At 54.1% G+C, this 22,494-nt stretch overlaps 1 protein-coding gene across 7 annotated transcripts; it reads right to left on the bottom strand.

Annotated features, from left to right (window-relative positions):
- BPHL (biphenyl hydrolase like) lies at positions 1-20,122 on the bottom strand. 7 transcript variants are annotated; one of them, XM_018038946.1, is made up of 9 exons: positions 19,964-20,122; positions 19,310-19,546; positions 14,622-14,725; positions 14,036-14,242; positions 11,753-11,919; positions 10,284-10,437; positions 6,077-6,208; positions 3,938-4,061; positions 1-313 (listed from the first exon to the last, which is right to left on the bottom strand). In XM_018038946.1, the coding sequence occupies exons 2-9, from the start codon at positions 19,462-19,464 to the stop codon at positions 226-228; spliced, it is 1,131 nt and encodes a 376-aa protein (XP_017894435.1). In that variant the 5' UTR covers positions 19,465-19,546; positions 19,964-20,122; the 3' UTR covers positions 1-225. The 7 variants fall into 7 exon arrangements, with proteins under 7 accessions (XP_017894435.1, XP_017894436.1, XP_017894437.1 ...); XM_018038947.1 differs by lacking the exon at positions 19,310-19,546 and having other exon boundaries at positions 19,964-20,118; XM_018038948.1 differs by lacking the exon at positions 19,964-20,122 and having other exon boundaries at positions 14,036-14,143; positions 19,310-19,884.

The following is a 22,494-nucleotide window of genomic DNA, read 5'->3' as shown; positions in this document are numbered from 1 at the left end:
CCTGAAAGTAAAGTAAATCACGACGGGATTTATTTAAGGCAATGGAAGAAAACCCCAGTATGAAAAGGTCAGATTCAAGCTCTGCAGCTATGAAAGAGGATGCTATGTCCTCAGTGGTACTGCATGAGGAGCAGTCGGGGGAAGCACAGGGAGCCTGGCAGGCAGCTGAGCGGAGGGCGGGCCCGCACGCCCAGACCTCGCCAGACCACGCATCCTGGGACATGGTCACTGGAGGAAGTCTTCCGCCAGCTTGTTGAATTCGTCTGCGAAGCGTAGGTGCAGGTTGTGCTTGCCTTCCGGCATCAGATGGAACCTGAAGGAAATGCTGGTGGTTAGTGGCGATCGTCAGAAAACCCGGCCCCCTCCCTGACGTCTCAGGGAAACCTCACTGAGCAACTGCCCTGTCTTCTCTCCCCTGCGACCTCCATCAGCAGAAAGGGTGAGTCCATCTTAAGGGGAGGCCCCAGAACAGAGACTCGGGAGCGAGAGCCCGAGGCTGCCCCAACAGCCAAGGAGTGCACGCGCTGCACTTGCGGCTGAGTCAGGTAAGGGGTGGTTTGACTGGAAACCTGACTGAGAGGAGGACGTGCAACCTGGTGGTTACCTAGGGGAAAAAGCATTTTAGTACGACTGGTTTTAAGACAGGATTAGAAAGATGGTCCAGAATCCACCGGACTGGAGCTTCTGGAATATCTGCGTAGTGGGAAAACCCGTCAGAAGGCACCGCCTGAGCAGGCCTGCTGCTGAAGCCCCCAGGCTGCCCTGGGTGCTGGAGGACTGGGTAAGTCTGCACACGGCCGGCCCCACGCAGGGCAGTGCCTCCCTGAGGCTAGGGGTGCCGGCCCCCCCGCCTGGATCTGCGGCCCTCAGGATACCGCGCCCCCTTCAAGAGGTGCTTCCTTTCAACGGGGCTCCTCAGATGTGGATGGTATGCAATTTCTTTAATAAAGGCAGGCTTCTCTGAGTTCTAAACTGCGTTACTTACTGCCTAAAACAGTGCAGACATAAAGAGTTTTAAACAAAGGTTCCAGGATATACACGCAGGTCTGACTTGCTCTGTCCACTGTCACCGGATGTTAAAAGGACCATATTCAGGCAGAATGCCAGTTACATCGCCTGCTTCTCTGCTTCCCACAGCAGGGGGCTGGGAGCTCCAGGACCTCAGTGAACGGGCAGGGGGGGAGCTCGGAACAGAGCTGTCCCTAGGCGATGCCGGGTCTCTGGCAACTGACCACGTGGGGCGGGGGGGGGGGGGGCGGTGAGGGGGTATCCAGGCTGTCAAGATCACCAGCTTGACAGAGGAGTATCTGTGGTTGGTATCTTTCTGAGCCCCTGGGGAAGGTTAGTAATGCCATCAGCAGTAGCCTAGGCCTTCCCCAGTCAAGGTCAGTGCTGCTCAGAAGAGAAGGGCGAGCGGCCCTCTAGAGGGACAGGGCTCGCAGGACGCTCACGGCCTCTACCCTCAAGGGACAGAAAGAGCCAGCCGCCGAGGACGCTGGCAGGCAAGGGGGCACTGGGCTGCCCCGGGCCTTCCAGCGTGGACTGAGCTAGACCTTGACGTGGAGCCCCACTTTGAGGGGGCCAGCCCTCTTCCGTGCTTTGTGGAGATCCCCAAGCAGGAAGCAGCGACACCAGCTACGAATCTGTCCACTCAGCCGCGGTGTGGTCTGTGCTCCTCCGGTAGCGAGCTCGGTCTCAGCAAAGAGCACCAGCAGGCCCGAGGGCGCCGCTGACCGACCACCGTGCTCCCCTCGGCTGCCTCGGGCCCTGACCCCCTGCGCCCACACCAGCATCCCGTCCGCAGAGGCGGCTACTCTGTGCTGAGTCTCTGTTCGTCTCAGATGTGCACATACGTCCCCCTTCATTCCGCAAGAAGACAGCAGGGAGGGATGGCAGCCACCACCGAGCCCACTGGGAAACGGATACAGAAATACACACGACTGTTTCTGGGTGCAGTTCCAGGAGACAAAGCATTTGTTTCGTACCTGATAACTATTTGCAGGTAAAATCTTTGCGGGGACAGACTGTGTCTTTAATTGTTTCTGGCAAGGAAATGAAGCCCCAAGTTCATGGGAACCACCCTGCACTTAAGAGGCTCCCTAGGGGTCAGAAGGCCTGTGAGCACAGTCGGAGGAGGACCTTGGTGCTCAAGGAATCAACCTTCCTTCTGTGGGTCCAAAATTAACCACCGTGTTTTAGCTTCTTGCCCAACCTACAGGGCGCTCCTGGCAGCAGAAGGGTGCAAGCCTAATATGCCAGCCAGTTTCAGACAATCATCGCAGCAACACTTTCCTCTTGACTCAACTGTTCCAAAGAATCCTGCTCTGAGAAAACGACCTTCCATAAACGAATGTACTGAAACCATTAACATCTGAGCGGTGAGGGAATATTTTTCTCCCATATTGATGTATTCAGTTGCTAGGAGATGGGTCTGGAACAGAATTCCTAAATTAAACTTTCTTGCAGACTTTTATTGAACTTGACTCTCTAAGAGAACACACGTCGTTTATTATGAGCGTCAGTGTGCAAAAACTTGTCATTTCTGAAGACAGAAGACACTTAACCAGGTCAGAAAGTACGTGATTCAGGCCTCTCACCATCATATTAAAATAAGAGTGTGAGGCAGTTGTGTTGGGGGAGGGGAAAAAAAAGATCCAGGACTTGTCATTTACTAGCTATGCAACCTTGGAAGATGACCTAACATGTCTCAGCCTTGATTTTACCCCATCTGTAAAATGGGGACAATATTTTTTTCCATGATTTTGCGGTAAAGTATAATTAAACATCATAGTAAAATAAGATGCCTTCTGAAATTTGAAATGCTGTTTGGAAACAGAAATTATACAAGTTTATACTAGTGATATTTTATTGCAGGATAAGAAGCATGTTGCCCACATTTATAAACTGTCCAAGAAATCTGTTTGTTAAAATCTCTTGTGGAATAAACAGCACAATTAGGAAGTGGAGGGACTGTGTCTGAGTCTACTCGCAGCTCAGGGGCGTTCCCGGCGGGCTGGCCTGCGGTGGGCACTGGAAGTGGCTCACGTCGGTGGGGAGGAGCATGTTCTTAGGTCACTGAGAATGAGGCCAATTTCAAAAGAATTCTATACAATTCCAAAGGCGTCCCGGGCAATGACAGCATCTCTGGAGTGAATGCACAGGCTCTCAACGGGTCAAGGTTCCCTGGGTGTTTACTGTGGACCCGACCTCCTGGCCAGACACTACTTTCTCCTTCACGGTGTGTGTCGCTGCGTTAGCAGGGAAACGTCAGGTTTATTCAATGTGGAATTTTCATCCTGAAGTAAGTGCCAGCAGAAGCTGGCTCTCACGTCAGGCCGAGTATTTAAATGATAAACTTCTGCTCCAAACAGAAATGAGTGAGACTGGAGGCCAGACTCCGCTGACACATTTCGTTAGGCCCTCCAGCGTGCCCGGGGCGGCGGGCAGGCCCTGCTCTCCCGTGGTTCTGAGAACAGGTTCTTCTCTGAGGTGTACATGTTTAAGGCTTAACGGGAAAAGTGTTCACCATCATTTTAGGCAGGAAAAAAGCAGGAATCAAAGTTGAAGACAGAATAGGACTGCGTCTACGTTAAAACATGCCAGGAAAGGAGGGGCACACAACAGTGCCCAGAGCGGGAGCGTTTACGTGGACGGCAAGGGGCAGGTGATCTGCCTCCTCGTCTTGATTCTACAGACTTTCTGGGCTGGCGGCGCTTCTACAGTGAGAGCTCCCGAGGGATGGACGGCTGTTCGGCTTGATGCCACCAGGGCGGGAGCCCCTGATCCCGCTGCCAAAACCCAGGGCCCCTGGGCCCCTCTGTTCCCAAATGGGGCGGGGTACACCCTGAAAGCCCAGCCCTCAGCCCTCGCCTCCTGCAGTGCCTCCCACTTGCGTCCCAAGGCACTGGGGCAGAGCTCTGGCTGCAGCTGGACTCACCGTGACCCTCTCACATGTCTGTGTAAGAAGTCGGCATGGAAACGTGGGACCAGGGGATCCTTCTCGCCGTGCACAATTAAGGTGGGACACTGGACCAGGGGGAGCAGGTCCAGACAGATGCTCCCTGCAAGACATGAGACAGCTCTTCTGAGGCCCTCCTGGGGCGGGGGGCAGACCCCCAGCCCGCCAGCGCCTGGCCTGGGTCAGACGGCCTGAGTGCTTCCAGCTCCGACAATCTCCAGGTTTCCTTTTCTTTGTCTCTCCTGGCCTTTTTCCTTTAAGCTCTACTAGTGAACATGGAGTCCTGGCTGATTAAGATTCATAATTCATATAAAACAGCAGTTGAACAAAAAAACCTGCAAGTCTTCATATTACTTGGGGCACCTGAAAAGCTTCTCCCTTGAAATACAGGGGCCCCCGCCGGCCTTCCAATTCTGTGTTCCTCACAGCGAAGCCACAGCTTCAGCAGGACGGAAGCTGCCTTCCACCCCGCCTGCACCCCAACCGCCCTGCCCCGAGGGATGACGGCATTCTTGGACTGCAAGGCACAGGCCGGGCTCCGGGTTCCAACCTACCGTTTCCCTGAATCCGCTCGGACGGCAGCCACATGGCAAAGCCAGAGCACACACCGGTCCTGTCTGACACCAAACCTGCGACGCGTCCCCATGCTACGCTGAGCGGCCACAACCCCGAGGACGGGCCAAGGGGCCCGATGCACGGAGCCGGCCCTGTGGGGGGAGAGGCTGTCTCCTGACAGCCTTGCTGGAAGATGACTCGCGATGCTGGATTCTCCGGGACACTTTCTCCCTCCCTTTCTCTTTGGCAGCAGACCTCATTTTTTAGTTTCAGGTTTACGGCAGAATTGCAAGGCAGGCACGGGCACACAGCCTGTCTCCTCGCCTCCCCCGTCACCAACACCCCCATCAGGCGTCTGCTACAACAGACACGTCATCACCACCCCGCGTCCGCGGTTCTCACGCTGTGGGTTTGGACAGCCGCGGGATGACACGGATACGGCACCATGATACCACACAGAGTGCTTTCACTGCCCTACAATTCCTCTGAGCAGCTGTTCTAAGAGGTGTGTAGCGGGATCTCACTGTTTGGTCTGCATTTTAATTAGGCTGTTTTCTTACTGTTCACTTTTAAGAGTGTTTTGCAGGGACTTCCCTGACGGTCCAGAGGTTAGGACTCTGCGCCTCCACTGCAGGGCAGTTCCATCCCAGGTTGGGGAACGAAGACCCCACAAGCCCCGGGCCCCCGTCCTTCGGGAAACAGTCACTCCAGCCTGTGGCTTGTCTTTCCAGCCTCCTGAAACATATTTCAAGGGCCTGTTTCTATGGGTGGATACTGTGTTTGAACAGGATATACTTGTTTTGAACTTACAGCAAAATAGAAACATTTGCAAACGTCCTTCTCATTATGAAAGTTCTGACATGACTCATTCTGGAAGTGGCTACTGAGGAGACGAAACTGGGCCCTGAATCATAACTGTTTGGTAACTGATGTGTTTCAAGGTCAGAGCCCACCTACTTTCTGTTCTTTTGGCAATTAGAAAAATGAGAGATTACAAATGAAAACAGCTCTAAGAACAGACTTTAATTCAGGGCTTCTCTCAGGGGTGCCAGTTCTTGTTACTGGAACACACCTGTCACGGCCAAAGTGACACAGCGTCGCTCTGAAGATGGGAAAGGGCTGAATACCCTTTTCCTTGTCCTGACTCCACTGGGGCCGAAGGTCATGACAGAGACCCCCCCCCCGCTCCTCTCCTGTCGGTAACAGAGGTAGCAGTGGGCTGATGCCTTCAGATGTGAAAAGGGGGATGTCTATGTGGCCACTGTTTGTTTTTGAGTGACCATCCTGGAGTTAGAAGAGCATGTGAGACTTCTGGAGACAAAGGGGAAAAGACCAGCATGCTACAAGACTCAACAACGTGAACTCCGTACACGTCTGTCTCTGATGCCAGGAGGGTGTGCGGCACAAGAGCTTGCCTTTGTACACGATCACCCTCTGCTCACGCGTCAGTGTGGAAGGATGGTGGGCGAGCGTGTCAATCCCTGAGGAACTCTCAAGCATCAGGGGAACTCACTTGGCCTCTCTAACCTGCAAAAGGACCGTTAAGTGGCTTGTGTGACCTACCGTCTGGAAGATGCTTAAATTGCTCTATGCCATCCACCCACTTTTCACAGGTCCTGGCAAAGTAGTCGAATCCATAGAGGGCTTCCAGAGGCTTTCTCGTCCTCTCACTCCACTTAGAAACATCCCGGATGCCTGGAAGACAGACAGACGTGTGCGCAAGGATGGGTTTAGTCTCAGACCAGAACTCGTCTGTGAAAACCCCAAGCGCAGTGCGCCTGGAGCCGTGGCGCTGGCTGCTCTGTTGGTGGGCAAGCTGCCCCTTCTCCATGTGGCTCGCCAGGCTCCACCCCAGCCGGCCAGGCCTTCCCCAGCCCCCCGTGCCGCTGCCCAGCACGGTCACGGCTTCTGCATCCAGGGTGAATGCTGAGCGCTGTGTCAGGGTTCCGCCGCGTTCTGTCCCCCACGATGGCCCTTGGGCACCAGCAGATTCTGACCGAGGGAACGAAATCAGATCTAAAGTAATGGCTTCCATTAAAGGTATAAGACAGAAGCGGGTATTCCCCTAACTGGAGTCAGCAGAGTAAAAATGAGATTACTTACAAGAGTTTTTCTGAATTGCATTTACATACACTGAGAAATGCATAAAATCATTTGCTCCAAGTTCTAACGCTGGAGAAATTCCAGCTACTAACTGTCTCACAGAGGACTCTGATCAGAAAGGAAATGGCTTCTGAATGGATAAGCGAATTCAATCCCTTTCCCAGTTTTTCCATTTTCCTTTAAAACACGGTGACTCTGTGGAGAGTCTGATGCTCCTGAGCGCAGTGAACAGTGCTCACCGCGCCCCTCAGGTACAGAGCTGCGTCTGCATGACCCGCCCTGAAGACAGGAAGGCAGGGCTCAGGTGGCTGCCCCTGTGGTGGCTGGGACAGGGCCAGGCACCTGGAGGCCCAGCGCGCGCGGGGTGGCGAGATGAGTGGGCTGCTCCAACTGCTGCCCGGGGCAGGCGGCCCAGCAGAGAGTGCCTGCCGTTCTCCTCCTGCTCCCCTACCCTGCAGATGGGTGCTGGGGTTGACTCCAGAGGCTGAGGACGCTGAACTGCTCTGGGCGGAACTGAGGAGACTTCGGATGGGAGGGGGGATGCAGAGAAGCAGCCTGAAAAGTAGAGGGGGAAGGAGCGAGTGGTGCAGGAGGGAGAGCCAGAGAAAGACGGGGAGGGGAGGAGGAGGGAGGGAGCAGGGAGGGAGCAGGGAGGGGGGCGGGGGAGGGGAGCACGGTGGAGGAAGAAGGAGAGGGGAGCGCTGGGGGGGAGGGGGAGCAGAGGGGGGGAGGGGGGAGCGGAGAGGGGAGGGGAGCGCGGGGGGGGGTGCGGGGACGGGAGCACGGAGGAGGAAGAAGGAAAGGGGAGCGCTGGGGAGGAGAGGGGAGTGCTGGGGGGGAGGGGGAGCAGAGGGGGGAGGGGGAGCAGAGGGGGAGGGGAGCGTGGGGGGGAGGACTGGGAGGGGAGCTCGGAGGGCGGGGAGGGGAGCACGGAGGAGGAGGAAGGAGAGGGGAGCGCTGGGGGGGAGGGGGGAGTGGAGGGGGGAGGGGGGAGTGGAGGGGGGAGGGGGAGTGGGGGAAGGGGAGCATGGGGGGGAGGGGAGCGCGGGGGGCGGGACTGGGAGGGGAGAATAGGCGGCAGGGGAGGACGGAGAGGGGAGAGCGGGCATGTGGACAGCTGGCGCAGGACCCATGGCTCTGCCCTTGGCCATGGAGCGGACCACACCCGCCGCAGGCCCTCCTGCCATGAACAAGGCGCTCTTTCATAACATATAATTTCTGCTGCATCGCTGAAGTCTGCAGTGGTTGATGAAAAGGAGTACGAGTGCGTGCGTGTGTGTGCATAAAAGGCAGGAGCCCTGAAAACACAGCAGACTGGCGTGACCGCTAGAATGCAGGGCTGCCTTGAGGAAGAGCGACTGTTTGCCGGGGGAGGGCGGACACGGCTGAACTGGGGATGAAACTGGGCCTCCCCTGGCACCATCAGTGGTTCCCAGGGGCAGCAAGTGGACAGCTCTTTAGGAAAGCATTCTCAGTTTATGCTCACCATTTATTTTGTTTTTTTTCAGTTTTCAGTTCAGTTCAGTCACTCAGTCGTCAACTCTTTGCGACTCCATGAATCGCAGCTCGCCAGGCCTCCCTGTCCATCACCAACTCCCGGAGTTCACTCAAACTCACATCCATTGAGTCGGTGATGCCATCCAGCCATCTCATCCTCTGTCGTCCCCTTCTCCTCCTGCCCCCAATCCCTCCCAGAATCAGAGTCTTTTCCAATGAGTAAGCTCTTTGCATGAGGTGGAGTTTCAGCTTTAGCATCATTCCTTCCAAAGAATATCCAGGGCTGATCTCCTTTAGAATGGACTGGTTGGATATCCTTGCAATCCAAGGGACTCTCAAGAGTCTTCTCCAACACCACAGTTCAAAAGCATCAATTTTTCGGCACTCAGTTTTCTTCACAGTCCAACTCTCACATCCATACATGACCACAGGAAAAACCATAGCCTTGACTAGACGGACCTTAGTCGGCAAAGTAATGTCTCTGCTTTTGAATATGCTATCTAGGTTGGTCATAACTTTTCTTCCAAGGAGTAAGCGTCTTTTAATTTCATGGCTGCAATCAACATCTGCAGTGATTTTGGAGCCCAAAATTTTTTCAGATTAAGGGTAAGCAATTATTTGCTGCTAATCAAAAAACCATCTAGTCAAAGCTATGGTTTTTCCAGTGGTCATGTATGGATGTGAGAGTTGGACTATAAAGAAAGCTGAGCGCAGAAGAATTGATGCTTTTGAACTGTGGTGTTGGAGAAGACTCTTGAGAGTCCCTTGGATTGCAAGGAGATCAAACTAGTCCATCCCTAGAGGAGATCGGTCCTGGGTGTTCATTGGTAGGACTGATGCTAAAGCTGAAACTTCAACACTTTGGCCACCTGATGCGATGAGCTGACTCACTGGAAAAGACCCTGATGCTGGGAAAGATTGAGGGCAGGAGGAGAAGGGGACAACAGAGGATGAGATGGTTGGATGGCATCACCGACTGAATGGGCATGGGTTTGGGTAGACTCCAGGAGTTGGTGAGGGACAGGGAGGCCTGGCCGGCTGCGGTTCATGGGGCCGCAAAGAGTCACACAGGACTGAGCAACTGAACTGGACTTACCCGAATCAAAAAACCAGAGCGATCAGAATCTTTATAAAGCTAGTGAAACAACTAGAAAATTGGAAGAAGAAGGTTAAGAAATTATGCAGAACCCTACACACAGCAATGCTGAGATGGAGATGAATAAAAACAGGGAAGTGGAGACTCAGTCTACAAAGTTCAATCAGTCCCTGAAAGGGTAGGGAGGGGAAGAGGAGGGGGAGGGGAGGGGAGACGAGGGGGAGGGGAGGGAAGAGGAGGGGAGGGGAGGGGAGGGGGGAGGGAGGGGAGGAGGAGGGGAGAAGAGGGGGAGGAGAGGGGAGGGGGGAGGGGAGGAGGGGAGGGGAGAGGAGGGGAGGGGGAGGAAGCCAGGGGAGGAGGAGGAGGAGCAGAAGTAAGTGGTGGACACCCACTCAGTGAGGAGAACCCCCCAAGGAGGGTTTTTTGTGTTTTGTTAAACTCTGACAAACTGGGGAAATGGTTTGGGAGAGGAGGGACAGCCACGGGGCGGGGCTGGGGTCACCAGGGCAGGTGTGGCTGCTGAGGGCCGAGCAGCTCCTGAGCTGGCAGCTGGATGCCCTGACTGGGGGCCTGGAGGGCAAGCCAGCCGCCTGCACAGGGCCTGGGCAGGGACCCCAGCCAGTCCCCGGCACCCACAGTGCCGGCTGCGTGCACTGGAGCCTCAGCGGGACACAGACAGGCCGTGGCCAGGCCCGCGGGCTGCATCTGCCAGCCCCGGCTCTGTGTCTCTAAAAGTCCTCACAGTAAGCCTGAAGGACAACCTCAGAAAGTGTGAACAGCACAAGAGATTTTCATCAAAACTAAGGTTTCCCACCGGAGTACACTGTTCCCTTCCACACTCAGGGTACCTGGATGAGGCTGCAGCTTACACTTCATGTCAACCCCCCTCCTTCCCAGAGGGTCACCAGCACAGCAGGAAATGTAAATACTGACTTATCAGCCTTTTCCTGAGTGTCACTTCTGGAAACAGGAAACTTTAAAACGCAGCCTGAAGTGGACGACTTTGCTGAGAACGCTTCATATTTCCATCACCTGTCAACACACCTCCAAGCAGGGCCGGGCAGAGGGACCTACCCTGGTAAATCTCTGTGTCCTGCTCGGTCACGTAGGCGTTGGCCCCCCAGATGACCATCTTGCTGACATACGAGGGGTACCGTGCGGCCGCGATGAGGGCTGTTATCCCCCCGTCGCTCCACCCCAGCAAAGAGACCTTCTTAAACTTCAGCGTCTGGACAAACACAGCAAAACGCACAGCACGGTTAGGGCTCCTAGCTGCGGAGAGAACCCGAGATCAGTGATGCCTGGATCGACACAGCTGTGGCGTGTCCTTGGGTCATCAGAGAGACACCCTGGAGCCCACGATCCGTGACATAAACGTCTCCTCTCGGTCTGCTGCGGTGGGAAGGCCGCTGCCACAGATGCCTAGGCATGCGTACAGCATCCAGTACTGTTCTGAATCGGGAGGGAGCTACATCTTCAGGGTGCACATCTCCCGGAGGACACAGCGGAAATCAGCTCTACTTGGTCGTGACAATGTGTGTGCGTCCACACAGGCCTGAGTGAAGATGCTGAGGACAGGTCTGCAGATCGGAGAGGGCCTCCTGAGGGCTGCTGGAGGGCTGGAGCCACTGCCTCTGGCCAAGTCACTGACTGCAGCTTTGGGAAGAACTGGCCCCAGGAGGAAGCCTGGGACAGAGGAGACACAGCGGTGAGGGCGGGGGGTGCTACTGAACCTCTGGGTGAGTCGGCCAGGCTCCAAGAATGCGCTTGACGGGGTAAACGGACAGAGGGTACACCCGAGAGATGCTCCCGAGCAGTTAAAAACTGGATGGCTGGGAAAGTAAGTTAACTGTGTGTCTGAGACAACTGTCGACGGGACTGTAAACTGGTGCGCCTCCTGTGGGGCATGCGCTCGCCCCATCCTGCATCCCCCATCACACAGCAAGTCATCTCCTAACGTGCACGGACTCACGCACACGCACACGCACCAGGGCAGGCCCACAAAGTCCACACCAGCACTATTTACAGGGCAGATAAGGGCCACAATGTCCATGCACACGTGCTCACTGCACTTCCCGTATAATCACACACACACAGCAGCAGCAGCAGCTTAGAAATAATGTATCCACCATCAGAAGACAGGGGAGTTGAGACACAGTGTGTCCACACAATGGAATGAATACTGCCTATTAGAAACTGAAGTATCTCTGTATTTATTAACATGGAAGTATCTCTGTGATAAACTGTTGTATTTATTAACAGGGAAGTATCTCTGTGATAAACTGTCCAGTGAAACAGTAAGCTGGAAAACCTTTAGGCATAGAAGGATACCATCAGTACAAACTGAGTATTTATATACGTAACAAGGCTGCCCAGAAAAGAAGGGCCTCAAAGCCTGGTAGCAGTGTCTCTAAGCACTTTCCTCTTTGCATCTCTCTGAACCCTTTGAATGCCCACAGGAGGCACAGTTGAAGAAACAGGAGGCAGAAGCAAAATGAAGACAGCAGCCTCCTTCCTCCCCTGAGCTCCTCCCCGAGACCCACCTTCATCAGATCAACAGCATCTTTTGCATCCCGCTCAAAGAAGTCCACTGGGAAGTCCCGATCAGGGGGGCGGGAGTGTCCGTATCCTCGGGGGTCCCAGGCAACCACCGTGAAGAGCTTCTTATTCAGCTTCTCAATCTGAGGTCCAAAATCCGTCTCTCCACTGCCTATCAATAAAAGTGGCCATCTGGTTACACTCCAAGAAACGCTGTCATTGCTTCAAACACACTACAGCAAAAAGAAGCAGGGGACAATGTAACCGGTTTCTAGTTAAATTAGCAGCAGATCTGTAACCAGCAAAGCAGCCTGGCAGAGAGGGAACCGGAGCTTCCTCTCCCGAGGGAGCTCAGACCTGCCCCCGCCTCTCCCTAGTGGCTACTCAGAGGAGGACGCAGTTCTTCCCTTGGTCCTGTATCATTAATATTCCAGCACGCTTGATATCTTTTCAGTTTAACCATCCTATTAAAAAAAAAAAAAAAAAGGACTCATGAAACTGCCTAGAAATAAACCTACTGATACAACGTACTTCTGGGTTACTTTTTCTTTTTTTAAAATGACTGTTACAGATGAGAGAGATCTTAATAGTATCTGTAGACACATTAATGAGATTTGATCCAAATTATTCAAAGCCAAATTCTAAAATCCCAGACGTCTTTTACAAAGCTAATGAGAACAGCCCTGGAGATTTTATTTTCTGGTCATAACTAGAAATCAGAAAATTAAACTAAAACTCGGAAATGATGGAGGGCAGGATACGGAGGGAATAAATCAGTGTGTTTCATGACAACAGTATGTGAATATTAGCAAGCAGAACTGTGTTCTCAAGCCAGCGGTGGACTCGGCTGGCAGGCAGAGGTGCCCAGTGAGGTGCACACAGTGTAGGAGGCCAGACTCCCAAGAAGCCCGGTCCAGGGGCAAGTCAGCATCGCATTTCTCAGCTCTGCTGGGTTTCTAAGGACTCACAGCTCTGGCCACACCTTGCTTCACAAACTGGTGATTATTAGAAAACGTCTTTCAAGATTCTGTAGGATCATTTAACATCAAGTGTGTCACTCTCCCTGACAAAAGGTACCTTTTCAACACCAGGTAAACCATCCAGAAAACCCAAGCCAAGAGCAATCTGGATTTCAGTGCACGCCTACTGCTCTGACATCTGAGGCTGGTCTCGTGATCCCTGAACTGGAAGGACTTCCAGGGAACCGCCCTGCAGGAGGGGCAGAAGGTGGGAAAAGGCAGCAGTGGAGCTCAACACCACTTTCGGAAACAAGACACACGCTTTCTGGCACATATCTGAAGACCAGTGCAAAGAACATGAAAACCTTAAAAAATTACTTTACAGAGTAGTTACTGATATATGATACCCGGGAAGGAAACACATCAACACTGGCTGCCCTTGGGGAGGGGAACTGAGTGCTGGGGGACAGCAGTTCAGGGGAGAAACTTGCTGTTTGATTTTTGAATCAGGTTACTGTTTTACACAAGCAAAAATTAAAATTGCCAAAAGCTTTTTATACCAGGATAATGACAGCAATATTGAACCAATGGCCATCTACGCTGGCAAACTTCATCGCTTTAGCTCCGGATCAACCACTGGAGTAAAGGTCCTCTTCTATTACACTAGCTCGAGGGAAAGATACTAAACACTGTCTGGACACAGATGCCTCAATAGCGGCAACAATCAGCTGAGGCCTCATCAGCTGGAACCATCATGTGACTGAACAATGTTAGCACTTTACTTTTAGGATAAAGCAGCAAATCATAAGGAAATAAGTATATGATGGGATCACTTAACTAAATAAAAAATAAAAGTCACAGAAACCTTAAAATCAAATTTGAGATGCTCTGGGATCACTGGAAACTCCCCTCCTGAACTTTCTACACCTAAACTTCCTACCTGCAGGAGGCGATGGTGATCCATCTGGCTTTACCACGCTCCGTTCACGCCAAAACTAATTTTGACCTTCAGAAAGGCTGTGAAAGCCCAGCTTTGCTCTTTGCTCTTACCTTAGCTGAATACACAGTCACACACAGCAGGGAGATCAGTCCAACTTTTAGCAGCAGAAGTCTCACATCCTGGAACCCCTCAATTCCAGGCAAACTGGGCCAGCTGGTCACCTACTCATTGCCTGCCTTCCCCCACCCCTTCCTTGACTTGTCATCCCCAGGCTGTAGGAAGGGGTTTCCCTGGTGGCTCAGCTGGTAAAAAATCCACCTGCAATGCGGGAGGCCTGGGTTTGATCCCTGGGTTGGGAAGGTCCCCTGGGGAAGGGAAAGGCTACTCACTCCAGTACTCTGGCCTGGAGAATTCCATGGACTGTATAGTGCATGGGGTCGCAGAGTCAGACGCGACTGAGCGACGTTCACTTTCAGGCTGCAGGAAACTACACTGGACTTCCGTGGAGAAAAGTGGGTATTTAAAGGGATGAAAATCGCATAAAGCAGAAAGGTATCTTCGGGGCTTCCCTGCTGGCTCAGTGGTAAGGAGCCTACCTGCTAATGCAGAAGACACGGGTTCGGTCCCTGAGCCGGGAAGATCCCACATGCTGACTGGCAGCTAAGCCTGTGAACCCTAACTCCAGCCTGTGCTCGGCAAGAGAAGCCGCCACAAGGGGGAGCCCAAGCACAACTAGAGAGCAGCCGTCGCTCACCGCATTCGAGAAGAGCCCCACGGCAGTGAAGACCCAGCGCAGCCAGAAACAGGTAAGATTTTAAAGAAAGGCAGCTTTCTGGGTCACCTAAAGTTGACTGCACAAAGGTTACAGAAAGCACCTCAGCAAAGCACTAAGGCTGCCTATCAAGCCCGGGCATCTGGGACTGGGGGCCGAGCACAGAGGGCAGCGCGCCGGGCACGCCACGGAAGCCCGCGCACCCAGCATCCCCGGAAGCAGCAGGACGGTGTGCTCTCCGTCTCCGGTCCGCAGGTAGTGCAGGTGGACGCCGTTCACCTCGGCCTTGGCGGAGGTCACGGAGGAGCTGCAAGAGAGAAGCCCCGACCCCAGAGGGCGACTGAGCTGGCGCGCCAGCCAGCCCCAGCACCCTCCCCGGCCCTTGGTCATCCGGCTCTGCACTTCAGTTTCCCGAACACAGCAAGGGCGGGTCAATGCAGCACCGGCTCCGGCTCCGGGCCCACCCACGGGAGCGCTGGCAGGCCTGCTGACGTCAACAGGCCCACAGCCCCGCAGCTGGAGGCAGGGCCCCCTGGGGGGGGGGGGGAGGCGAGGTGGGCGGGGCGCCGGCACAGAGCCTGGAGCCCCTCCTCGAGGCCCTGGCAGGTCCGGAGGAGCCACCCGGACCCTCAGCTGCACAGGCAGTGATCCCAAGGGTGACGCCAGTCTTGGGGTCCACAGGCTGACCTTCTGGCCCCTGGCCTCTCTGTTCTCTAGACAGCCGCCCTGGTCAAGAATGCCTGTCTGCTCGGATGTGGCCAGACCGGTTTTTAAGATGCGGAGATGTCTCTGCACGGACTGTTAAGTAGCGGGTCTGTGTCTAGAGTCCGGCACCCCGCACTCTCCTTGGCCCAAGACCGCCCAGGCTGCAGCATCTAACCATGTGTTGTCCTGGGGGCTCTGCGCTGGACAACCCCTAAGTGACTGTCCCAGAAGCTCCAGGACCACTGCACCGGGATACCCAGGAACAGCGCACACACAGCCTGGCCTCAGGCTCTAAGAGCCTCCCAGCAGCTCCCCAGACGGCCGGTGACACGCGGGAGGGCCATGAAGGCACACCAAGACAGATGCTGGCAGGCGCAGCGAGTCAGAGAACACACAGGCCTGGGTGGTAGTGAGACTGACCTAACTGCAGGCTCACAATTCAGAGAGACGTCGCAGGACCCCTGGGCCGGGTTGAGCCTCACGGACCCTGCTGTCACTCGTTATCAACATCCTGCTCCTTGGACAGCTCCAGGACCAGATAAAACCGCACAAGTCTCTGCTCCTAGAGTCATCTCGGGAAACAATGGTTTACTGACGCTTCCTTTGCCCCCGGCCATCTGCAGAGCTGTGTCTGCACACCCTCTGGGAGGGGAGGGTCTTGAAGGAAGAGAAGTGGTCACTCTGTCCAGCACAGGAACGAGGCGGCTCCCCAGACAAGACACTCGGCGCTTGCGCAGCTCAGGGACTGCTCCTGCTACTGCTCGAGCCCGCAAGGTTCTCCAGGGCCCCTGCCTTGCAGCGTGAAGGACGTCTCCTGAAGGCGTTCTGCACAGGGAAGGTGTCACATATGACGCGCCCCCGGCCGTCTCTCGCCATCTCCGAGCCCCGGGGCTTTCACGACCTGGAGCTGCGGGCTCTCAGGCCTGGGAGCCGCCTGGGGCCCGGCTCACACCGACTTCCCTTTTGTGGTCTGTCCCACGTCTCCGCTGCCCAAAGCCTCTCACTTCCCTGTGCTTTGCCCTATCCATGTAGATTCCCCAATGCCTAAGCACACGGAGATACAACCAGGCCATCCAGACCAGGGTGGATGGGTGCTCAGCGTCAGGGGAGGGTTGCTGAGGCAGAGGACTTTGAAGGTGGCTTCAGAGATGAGAGGCCCTGTGGGGGCTGGAGAGAGGCACCTGGAGAAGGGTGGAGAAGTGGCTTTTGAGATGAACTTCCAAGATGGGCAAAATGCTGGAGAGAAAATGGGGTGGGGAGGGTGCTTCTAGAGCGGGCACGCTCGGGGCCCAGGAGTCAGGGATGCACCTGGAGTGAGGCAGGTGAGGCTGGGCCAGCAGGAGTGTGAGCAAGGAGGAGCAACGGTCAGGCTAGGGGCGACAGGTGTGCCCCCGGGGCAGCGGAGGCTCCCGGAACCTCGCCTCCATCTCCAGGCTGGAGACACAGGGGACAGAAAACTGGGCAAAAGCAGATCGACTTAAATGTAAGAAAAAGGTTTCCTTTTAAAAAATATTGATTGAATGACTTTCCACATCAATACACTTGCAATGAGTTGCATTCTCCCTCCAGCAAATCAAAAGGCTCTTGGATGGCGGTCAGGCCCCAGAAAAAGTTAGAAAACTTAAGAGAACAAAAATGAACCTCTTTCTCTGGGGCTTTACTCCTCCACCACTTTCTCCCTCCTATTACTCGCGTCTCTAACTTAGGTGTTCTTAAGCAGGGGTGTTCATTAGAACCACCTGAGGAGTTAAAAGCTACAGCTGCCCAGGACGATCCCGGGAGGCCCGCTTTCTGAAACGCTGCTGCATCACTCACCCATTCGTGTACATCCAGAGCCCCTACTTTGTGCTGGGCACCCATGCTGCCTAGGGGTTGGCAGAGAAGACCAGTCTGCCAACTACTGATATGCTGACAGAAGCTGCGGAGACAGGAGGCCTGGGGCGCACACAGCAGACACAGGTTCGTGCTTTCCACACCCTAACATGCCTGCCCACGCAGCCCCCTCGTACCTGAGACCACTTCCTGCCCCCACGATACCCGGCGCGGGGGTTGAAAGCTTAATTTTAACCTTCTGGCAAACCTTTAAATCTCCAGATGCCCAGGCTGCACTAAATGAAAATCTCTGGGATGGGATCAAGGCATCTGCATTTTTTAAATTCCCCAAGAGAATCCAATAGACAACCAAGGATAAGAAAGGTTATACTTAATTCATTTCGGAGGAGAGAAAAATTCAGCCTCCTTTTTAAACAGTCTGGAAAGCCATCCGTCTCATGTCTGTCCTGCCCCTCCTCCTGGGAGGCTGGACACACCAGGTCTGTGTGTGAGCGGCGAGGGTTGGGGGCGGGGCAACAGAGCAGCAAACCCCCCCAATGAGGGAGAGGTGACCGCAGGGCCGGCAAGAGAGAGCCGTTTGCGGCAGGCAACTCCAGCAGAACTAGCTGGTCAGTTTAGTTACTAGACTAGATAATGTCCTCTGATGATGCACACTACCAGTGAGAAGCTGAGTGTTCAGAGTTTAGGTAACGGGCCCCAGTCACCCTGCTTGCTGAGCGTTAGGAGTTTAGGTCACGGGCCCCAGTGACCCTGCTTGCAATTTGCAAAGTCGAAGCAAGCACCGGCACGTCACATTTGGCTCAGAAATAAAAACGGGAGCCGCCTCGTCAGATACGTCCTCATTTTGAAAGTCCAACATATCCTCTCTACCTTGTATGTTCAGCTATTTCCTTTGTATATTTTTTCTATTTATTTTTTAAAATGAATTTATTTTAATTGGAAGCTAATTACAACATTGTAGAGGTTTCTGCCATACATTGACGTGAATCAGCCATGGGTTGTAAATTTTTTTCTAAAGGGACTGTTAGCCACAGTGAAGTATTAGCAACATCAAAGTATTAGCTTGCATAAACATGAATTTTGATGACTTATTTTTACATCTTTCATACATTGTATTATTATCTAGATATTCATATTTGTATTATTAATTGTAACTGCTAATTACTTAGTATGGGGGCTTCCCAGGTGGCACAGAGGTAAAGAATCTGCCTGCCAATAGAGGAGACGAAAGAGACGCAGGTTCGATCCCTGGGCTGGGAAGATTCCCTGGAGCAGGAAATGGCAACCCACTCCGGTATTCTTGCCTGGGGAATTCCAAGGACAGAGGAGCCTGGCGGGCTACAGTCCATGGGTCGCAAAGAGTTGGAAATGACAGGCCTTTAAAATTCACTGTCTCAAATCCTGAGGACAATTTTTGCAGGGCGTGAGGCTCAGAAAGGTCACATAACTTGATTGTGTACATGCTTTTTCTTTAACCGCACTGCAAATGGAGTCCCCTGCAGGGCTAGACACTAGGCCAGCACTCACCCTGACTGCTGGACAGAGGCAGGGACTGGTGCTTCTCTTTCCCTCAGGCAGAGTATCCCCAGATTGAACCGGAAGACATCTGTCTTCAGGTGGGCTGTTAGGCTTCCTTATTAATACCGTAACTGCACGTAACATACAACTTCAGGTAGAAAAGGCTTGGTGTGGAAGAGGGCAGACGTACACAGAAGCTTCTGGAACACAACTCAGTTGTGGGTTGGGGCACCCGCTGCTCTGAAGCCACGGTCTTACAGGAGTGCTCTCACCTACTTACACAAGCGGCACTCTTGTTTCGGGATTAACCAACACAAATCAACACGCTGCTTGTTTGGCCCATCACAGTGAAAGTGAAAGTGAAGTCGCTCAGTCCTGTCTGACTCTTTGCAACCCCATGGACTGTAGCCTACCAGGCTTCTGGGTCCACGGGATTCTCCAGGCAAGAATACTGGAGTGGGTTGCCATTTCCTTGGTCACATCAATTTCAACTGCATTTACAAAACGGCAGTTCAAAATCCAGAGAAACCTGTTTCCCAGGGATATTTTAGGGCAAATGATCTGCACTGCTAAGTGGATGAGGCCTTCCTGCAACCATTAACCAACAGTAACAGATACTGGTGCAATCACAGTAACCTCATTTCAATCCCTTTCTGTAAACAGGAAACCGGATAGATGGGCATTTTCCAGCGGGCTTACAGACTGCAGACACTGACATTGTTTTCCCATCTGTATGAAAACAGTTCTGAAAATCTAGTAGGTCGAAAATGGTAACAGCAAATCCTAAATTCAAGACCCAGTAAATCACAGTATGAAAGCGGAAAGCTGGTCAGACCTCTTCTTATGCCTTCCGAATGGACGCTTCCCCATCAAGCACAGTGAAGCTCTGAAGGCCAGGTACCCGCCAAGCTTGTGCGCAGACACCTTCCTCCTCAGGAGCGGAACTGACCCGCCGGCAGTGAGCAGCGACCGCCCCGCGCGCGCCCCCATGACAGGCCACTGTCACTTGGACCAGGGGCGCCCACTCTGGGACTGGGGGTCAGAGGTTCATCCTGGGGCTGTCTTCCCTCAGCTGTGTGGGGGTGGGAAGAGGAGAGAAAGGCAGACTCTCGGGCGTCTCCACGGCCTGCACCCCTCGGGGAGCCGGGCCAGGAGCCCGCATCTCCCGGTCCCCCGGGTGGGTCTCCCGCACGTCCCAGCTCGAGGTCCAGCCCGCGGCTCGAGGGCTGACGCGGCGCGGACACCGCAGGCTGGCCCCGGAGCCAGGGTCCGGGGTTCAAGCGCTCCTCCTCCCTGGCCTCCGTCCGCACGGACGCCCCACCGAGGCCGAGCGCAGCGCCCCCGCGGCCGCGCCCGGGTCACGGCTTGACGGGCAAGGCCCACTCGCGGCCCCGGCCCGGTCGCTGGCCCCTGGCCCCTGGCCCCTTCCCGCCGCCCCGAGCGCGCGGACGAGGCTATGGGGGCCCCTGGAGGGGAGCGGCGCCATTACCCGAACGCGGCCGCGGGTCCGGCCCGGGGGACTTGGATCCCGGGCTTCAGCGCTGAGAGCAGGAGCCTCAGCTGCCGCGCGGCCCGACCGCCCAGCGTTGCCGCCATGGTGGGTGCAAACGACGGCCGGGGAGGGCGCATGCGCCGCGTCTCCCGGAGCCCGTGAGCGCGCACCGCCGCGAGCACGCATGCGCCCGGCCATCGGCCGCCCCGAGTTCGCCCCCTTCCGCCCCGAGCACGCATGCGCCCGGCCATCGGCCGCCCCGAGTTCGCCCCCTTCCGCCCCGAGCACGCATGCGCGGGGCGGTCTGGGCGCTGAGCTGGGACGCGGGGCTTCTAGGCGACCCCTCGCCCACCTGTGTGCGCGGTTCCCGGGGCGCCGGCACAGAGCGTCTCCCCTGAGTGTCAGCTCTAGCCTAACGGGGACCGGCGTCTCGCCCTCGCGGAGGGGTGGCCTCGGGGCCGCCAGCCTGACAGCTGGAGGGGACTGGGGTTTGCTGTGTGCGTTCTTACACCGGCCCACACCCGTGAGGGCCCCTGCTCTCGGGGATCCCGGAGATCAGGGAGGGCCAGCGGCGGCTGGAGAGCGGTGCGGGCGGGGGCCCGGGTCTCGAGAGCTAAGCCGCAGGGAGCCTCCGATGAATCCCGAAGACAGGCCGGGGCTCCCGCTTCTCGGCGCTGTGGCGGGAGCAGAGGGGGGCGCCGGGTGCGGAGGATGGGGGCTGTGTCCGCGTGGGGTCCCTGGCCGCCCCCGGGGCGGGGGAGCGGCGAGGACCGCAGGCTCGGTCGTAAATGGAGCCGCGTGTGAGTCCAGATCAGTGAGGCCCGTGCGGCCCAGGTGGGAAGCAGGTGGGTGTCGGGCTGGGCCGGAGGCAGGGTTAGTGTCTAGTGGGGGCAGAGCCTCAGTTTTGCAGGAACGTGGCAGAAACAATGTGAATGTGTTTAGGGCTGTACACTTTAAGACGGTTAAGATGGCAAATTTTATGTGTATTTCACCACTGTTGAGTGTGTGTGCTTCTTACGACCAGTTCAGTCTTCAAAGAGTATAAACAGTATTTGCAGCTGAAGGTTCCACAGGGAAAATGAAAAACAATACCCTTTGATTTTGGCTGCTCTCCCTTAACAGAAAACAACCGCCCATCGGTGGCTGCTGTGTAGCCTTGTCTTGATTTGGAGATTCCAGCAGCTTCCTTGCATTTTATATTACTTCTCCTGGAGACCCTTTCATTGTAACAATCCTCTATGCACAGTGCTTCCTGGTGTTACAGCCACGGGAAGTTGTATTCCCAGCAGTGTCCTCCCTGACCCGTGGGAGTTTCTTGGCAGTAAAGGGAGGTTTGATTTAAATACTATATAAAATGTCTTTTCAACATAAAGCTGTCACATCAGTTTCCTACACAGAAGGAAAGAGAAATATGTAATGTTCCAGCTACTGTTGTTTGACTTTCAGAATCTTAGGTGAGGTCAACATTTCCTTATTTTTTTTTTTTTATGAAATGTTGATTGGGATTTCTTGTCAGAGATGATGAGGGGTTAAAAATAATTGTACAATTTTAATACCAGTTATCCTACTGGTCAGCAAAAATGGTAGTGCTGAGGTCTTAGGCTACTGGTGTCAACTAATAAAAACCTACTGTATAACACAGGGAACTCAACAGTCTATAATGACCTAAAGAATCTATAAAAGAATATAAAAAAGAGCGGATATATGTTTAACATTCACTTTGCTGTACACCTGAAACTAACGAAGCATTATAAATCAACTAGACTCCAATAAAGACTAATTTTAAAAATACTATTTTTAGGGACTCCCCTGGTAGTCCAGTGGTTAAGATTGTGGCTTCCAATGCAAAGGGGTGTGGGTTCAACCCGTGATTGCAGAGATAGGATCCCACATGCCTCTACACCAAAACATAAAAACAGAAGCAATACTGTAACAAATTCAATAAAGACTTCAAACACGGTCTACATCAAAAAACATCTTAAATAACTTTTTTGCACCAGGCACCTAAAATGAGATGTATCATCTTATTTTAATCCTCACACCTACCTTATGTCCTAGCACTCTATTTATAGATGAGGAAACTGAGGCCAGGAAAGGTCAGGAAGCAGGCCCCAGGTGCACGGCCAGAGTGGAACTTGTGCCTGCTTGATTTCAGAGGCCTATGTCTGGATTATACCACAGAACTGGTCCTTCAGTGATGTCTTTGTAATCAGATGCTTCTAACACCTTGACCGTATACAGACCTATTTACATGATTACTGTAACTAGAAAAGCTTTTTAAACTATTTAAAATGTGTTGTGAGAAATAACTCCTTTTCATGTTGCTGAAGATCTAACTTCATCGTCTGGACCCACAGCAATTATCGCGACAGCAACAAGCGGGGACTCTGCTGAGCAGGGTCTGCGGTCTGGGAGTGGGTCTCACTTAGGAGTATCAACCTCAGGGTCTTCATACCTTTCTCAGAGCCAAGAACAGGTTGCCTTCTTTCTCATATTGTAGTCTGTGTCGTCCCACTTCATTGATTCCT

The sequence above is a fragment of the Capra hircus genome, chromosome 23 (genome assembly GCF_001704415.2).
Source record: "Capra hircus breed San Clemente chromosome 23, ASM170441v1, whole genome shotgun sequence".
NCBI lineage: Eukaryota > Metazoa > Chordata > Mammalia > Artiodactyla > Bovidae > Capra > Capra hircus.
The sequence above is the reverse complement of the archived record's forward strand: the minus strand, read 5'-3'. Positions and strand labels throughout refer to the sequence as shown.